Source organism: Thunnus thynnus, chromosome 12 (genome assembly GCF_963924715.1).
Source record: "Thunnus thynnus chromosome 12, fThuThy2.1, whole genome shotgun sequence".
NCBI lineage: Eukaryota > Metazoa > Chordata > Actinopteri > Scombriformes > Scombridae > Thunnus > Thunnus thynnus.
In genome coordinates, this window is record NC_089528.1 from 33,978,523 (window position 1) to 33,984,522 (window position 6,000).

The 6,000-nt window shown below is 44.7% G+C and overlaps 1 protein-coding gene across 1 annotated transcript; it reads right to left on the reverse strand.

The window, feature by feature from the left end:
• Positions 1 to 1,402: 1,402 nt before the first annotated feature.
• Positions 1,403 to 3,523, reverse strand: opn4.1 (opsin 4.1). The gene has a single exon (XM_067607023.1). It carries the CDS (start codon positions 3,442 to 3,444, stop codon positions 1,993 to 1,995), a length of 1,452 nt encoding a protein of 483 aa, XP_067463124.1. The 5' UTR covers positions 3,445 to 3,523; the 3' UTR covers positions 1,403 to 1,992.
• Positions 3,524 to 6,000: the final 2,477 nt, after the last annotated feature.

Consider the following 6,000-nt stretch of genomic DNA (forward strand, 5'->3'; position numbering starts at 1 on the left):
ACTGCAGTATTTATACTGTGTACTACTCTGTATTTATACTGTGTACTACTCTGTATTTATACTGTGTACTGTAGTATTTATACTGTGTACTGCAGTATTTATACTGTGTACTACTCTGTATTTATACTGTGTACTACTCTGTATTTATACTGTGTACTGCAGTATTTATACTGTGTACTACTCTGTATTTATACTGTGTACTACTCTGTATTTATACTGTGTACTACAGTATTTATACTGTGTACTACTCTGTATTTATACTGTGTACTACTCTGTATTTATACTGTGTACTGCAGTATTTATACTGTGTACTACTCTGTATTTATACTGTGTACTGCAGTATTTATACTGTGTACTACTCTGTATTTATACTGTGTACTACTCTGTATTTATACTGTGTACTACTCTGTATTTATACTGTGTACTGCAGTATTTATACTGTGTACTACTCTGTATTTATACTGTGTACTGCAGTATTTATACTGTGTACTGCAGTATTTATACGGTGTACTACTCTGTATTTATACTGTGTACTACTCTGTATTTATACCGTGTACTGCAGTATTTATACTGTGTACTACTCTGTATTTTTACTGTGTACTGCAGTATTTATACTGTGTACTACTCTGTATTTATACCGTGTACTGCAGTATTTATACTGTGTACTACTCTGTATTCATACTGTGTACTACTCTGTATTTATACTGTGTACTGCAGTATTTATACTGTGTACTACTCTGTATTTATACTGTGTACTACTCTGTATTTATACTGTGTACTACTCTGTATTTATACTGTGTACTGCAGTATTTATACTGTGTACTACTCTGTATTTTTACTGTGTACTGCAGTATTTATACTGTGTACTACTCTGTATTTATACTGTGTACTGCAGTATTTATACTGTGTACTACTCTGTATTTATACTGTGTACAGGAACCATTTCTACTGACAGTTTGTTTATAATATGTATTGATTATGTGCGTGTGTATTTATTGATACTCTGATAGTACTATATATATAGTAATTATATATAATTACTATATATATAGTAATTACTATATATAGTAATTATATATATAATTACTATATATATAATTACTATATATATAGTAATTATATATATAGTAATTATATATAATTACTATATATATAGTAATTATATATATAGTAATTATATATATAATTACTATATATATAATTACTATATATATAGTAATTATATATATAGTAATTATATATAATTACTATATATATAATTACTATATATATAGTAATTATATATAATTACTATATATATATATAGTAATTATATATATAGTAATTATTTATTAGATTAAAACTGAAATGATGAAACTCAAAGCGACTGTCATGTGACTGAATAATAAATTCTGACTTTAATTTGATCCGTAACAGTTAACGGGTGAGATAACCGATCATGAAGAAAGTTGTTTATGATTGTTTTGTTGATCAGATTAATTAACAGACGTTTAACTAGAAATCAGATTAAATATCCAACTCAGGTGATGAACTAGATTTGAATCTGTATGCGTCAGATCAGTCCGATCAGCTGCAGCGTCTAATCAATAACTGATATCCAATAAGGGGGCGTGTCGGGGTCCTCGCTCAGAGCAACATAAGAGTTTTGAGACGACCTTCAAAATGGCGGACCGGAACGACTTCCTGTTCAAGCGAGGAGTGATCAAAGAGGAGACTTGAGATGAACGTCTGGAGTTTAAACAACAAATCAAACTTGTTTATATGAGCCTGATGCTAATCAATCAATAATGTTAATAATGTTTCACATCATCCAGCACTTTACAAAAGCTTCAGGCACAATTATAGGAAGTAGTGGCTTGTAGTGTGATGTCATCAGTGCCCAGCTCCACCCCCGATGGCCTGTCCAATCACAGCAGACTTTAATGACAAAATCCCCCTAAAACCTCAAACTGGTCCTGAACAATTTCTTCATTCACACTTTAAAGAAGTGTGTCAACATGGCGTGCAGGGGGTGGAGCCTGCCGGCAGCAGGTGTCCGTCAGGTGAGTCAGCGTCGGGTCCTGCGCCAGCTGAGCCTCTCTCCTGGCTGAGGGGGGCGGAGCCTGCGGTGTTGGCGGTGACGTCTGCGGAAACCTGGCGGTTGAAGGCCGTCGATCCGACACTGGAGCCATCGGCTTCGCTCTCCGTCCAGCAGGACTCACTGTCTGAGGTGGAGGATAGTCGGCTCCTCCCCCAGCGGCCATTGGCTCGAGCGGCGGCGCTCAGCTGGATGGCCAGTGAGCTCTGACTGGTCGACGTGGTGCGATGAGATGAGGCACCGCTGGAGCTGAAGGAGGAGCGCAGGTCCTTCTCCTGCAGCCGCAGCACGGCGCGCAGTAGTGGCACGTAGCGGCCGATGGCGGCACGGTATTTGGGGTGTGTGATGGCATAGATGATGGGGTTGTGGATGGCAGAGGCCTTGGCGATGACGGCAGGAACTGAGTTCATGTAGGGCGTCAGCAGGTGGGCATAGCCAACCGTGGCCGTCAGAGCCACCACCGAGTACGGCGACCAGGACACAACAAACAGCAGGATGACTCCCAGAGCCACTTTGGCCAGTCGCCACTCACTGCGCAGACGTTCATACGCCTTGTTGGTTCCTCCACAGTTCAGCTGCCGGACCTCCCGGCCCGCACGCCGCACTGCACGAAAGATGGTGAAGTAGCAGCTGGTGATGAGGCCCAGAGGGATGAAGAAGACAAAGGCGAACAGCAAGATTGTGTAGGTGCGCACAGCGGCGGTGAAGCTCATGTAGTCCCAGCTGCAGGACGTCTGCAGGCCTTCAGGGACGTAGGCGCTCCAGCCAAAGAATGGTGGCAGACTCCAGCCCAGAGAGTACAACCACACTGCCGCCATCACCACCAACACCTGGCGGTGACTCACCCCGCCAAGCAGGGCCAAAGGCCGCGTGATAGCAAGGCAGCGGTCCACTGCAATGGCTGTCAGTGTCATCATGGAGGTGATGCCGAACAGCGCTCCGCAGAAGGCATACAGCTCGCAGGCGAGCTCCCCGAACACCCAGCGGCGGTGCAGGCTGGCAATAAAGAAGACAGGGGACTGTGTCAGAGACATCAGGAAGTCAGTGGCTGCCAAGTTGACCACCAGCAGGTTGCTAGGCGACCGCAGCGTGCGACTGCAGCAGAACACATAGATGACCAGGCCATTTCCCAGCATGCCCGTCACCCCCACCAACAGGATGACAGAGCCGATGATGTAGTGGGCGTGGTCAGGCACGTCTACGGTGGGGAACAGGTGAGGTGACTGCAACTGAGTCCGCTGTGTGGGGGTGTGGTCAGGCAGGAGGAGGAGCTTCGACATCCTGCTGTGATGGTGATCGCTCAGAAAGGAGCTGCAATTTCCCCCCAAAGTGCAAAGAGACGTCCTGGTTGGATGGTGTTGACTCATTGCTGAAAATTGGTTGGATGTCGGTTGGATGCCTGATGGATGTCTGATGGATGCCTGATGGATGTCGGTTGGATACCAGTAGGATGTTGGCTGGGTGTCAGCTGGATGCCGGTTGGATGTCGGTTGGGTGTCGGTTGGATACCAGTAGGATGTTGGCTGGGTGTCGGCTGGATGCCGGTTGGATGTCGGTTGGGTGTCGGTTGGATGTCTGATGGATGTCTGTTGGATGTCGGCTGGAAGCCGGTTAGGTGTTGGTAGGGTATCAGCTGGACGTCGGTTGGATGCCGGTTGGGTGTCTGATGGATGTCTGATGGAGGTCGGTTGGATGCCGGTTAGGTGTCGGTTGGATACCAGTAGGATGTTGGCTGGATGTCTGATGGACGTCGGTTGGATGCCGGTTGGATGTCGGTTGGATGCCGGTTGGATGTCGGTTGGATGTCTGATGGATGTCTGTTGGATGTCGGCTGGAAGCCGGTTAGGTGTTGGTAGGGTATCGGCTGGATGTCTGATGGATGTCTGATGGATGCCGGTTGGATGTCGGCTGGATGTCGGTTGGATGTCTGATGGATGTCTGTTGGATGTCGGTTGGATGCCGGTTGGATGCCGGTTGGATGTCGGTTGGGTGTCGGTTGGATGTCTGATGGACGTCGGTTGGATGCCGGTTGGATGTCGGTTGGATGCCGGTTGGATGTCGGCTGGACGTCGGCTGGATGCCGGTTGGATGTTGGCTGGCTGGCAGCTGGTTTCAGCTCTGTGCAGCCGGCCGTCATGCTGTGGCTCTTTATATCCATCTGATCGATGGATGACGGCAGCGTATTGATCTCAGGCTGATCCATTAACTGTCTGCACTCAGATGTGACCTGATTGTTGTCGGTTTCACTCGGAGGTCACAGAGCTTTTAACGCAGATGTTCAATGGAAACAGGGTCACACATCAGTCTGTTAGATAAACAGTGAAACGTGTTGGAACATTTTCTTTTCAGGTCGGCTGAATGTAAAAATGGAAAACGTTTCAACAAAATCAGAGAATAAAGATTCCTGGTTTAAATGGAGGTTAATGGAACCTTTAATGAGTTTTCATCATATATGGCTAATGTTGACTACAAACCTCTTCAAACATGCAGAATATTCAATTACAAACCCATCAAAACATTATAATCCACAAATTGATCCAATTGTCAGGACGAGTCCCTGAATTGAACCCCCCCCACCCCCCCACCCCCCCCCAACTGTCAGGTCAGTAATCAGTCCGATCAGTGTGTGTGCAATAATCTCTAAACTTCCTGACACTCAGCAGCAAGCATCTGTTAAGTGGCTGTACTCCTAATCTGTGTAGATTTGCTGCTCTAACAAGTCTCTAAAGACTCTCCAGCTGGTCCAGAATGCAGCTCCACGTGTTCTGACTAAAACTAGAAAAAGAGACCACATTCCTCCCATTTTAGCTTCGCTGCATTGGCTTCCTGTAAATCCAGAATTGAATTTAAAATCCTTCTCCTCACCTTCAAAGCCCTTAATGGTCAGGCACCATCATAGGCGGAGATGGTGCCAAAATGTGCTCTTTAGCGCCACCTATGTCACTAAAATGGCCGCCACAGCCCGTAGGAATGTCGTAGAGAGATCAAACCAAAACTCAATTATTCGTCTCATCAAGACCTACAAATCATACACTGACACCCCTGACCTAAATCCAACAGGAAGTCCGCAGTTCACCCATGAAAGTACGACTTTGTGCCAATTTTTGACCCCGAACAAACGCTGTCTCCTCCGAGGGCGTTAATGGTATCGGCTTCAAACTTTAATACATGACTTATGACACTGTGCTGAACAAAAGTTGTAATAAGTTGTAAACTTTGTAATAACTCGAACGGTTTGGATTTAATAAGCCCTGAAAGTTGCAGTGCCACATCATCCTTACAATGTAAACCAATGGGGAGGCAATCTATGGGCATGAACTTTATGTCAAACAGAGGCTTCTGACGTCTAAACTATAAGTCTGACCACTTTCAAACCTGTATCAATGGATTCACCACGAAATTTCCTACTAAAATATGATTTTTAATGTAAGATTTGGCCAAAGTCATGGGATTTATGAGGAGATTTCACAAGAAGCGTACCCTAAAATCCTCCTCTCCAACTGCTCCTGGTGATGTCACTCCCTCAGTGCTGTGAAACATTCCGCAATACACACTCATTATAAAATCACAGGAGGAGCAAGAAAAGACTTTAAAACTCACACTCTAATATCTCAAAAACAATAAAAGATGTGTCCAGCTGCAGTTACTTATTGTCTCTACACACCTGACAGTACACACGTCAATCAGTCTTTCAAAATAAAAGCACACCACACTTGTAAGAAATATCCCTCATTTTTAAAAAGCAAAATGATCCCGACGGGCCAGAGTGCGAGGTCCCGACCAACGCTGCTTGCAGCTTTAATTATTGTTGTTAGTGTTATTATTGTTGTTATTATGCTTCTGTCTCTCTCAACCCAACCGGTCGAGGCAGATGTTGGAGGTTTCTTGCTGTTAAAGGGGAGTTTTTCCTGCTGCTGCTGATG

Bases quoted from the DNA above. Each gene is read 5' to 3' on its own strand.
- opn4.1 (XM_067607023.1), bottom strand. From the start codon at position 3,444: ATGAGTCAACACCATCCAACCAGGACGTCTCTTTGCACTTTGGGGGGA.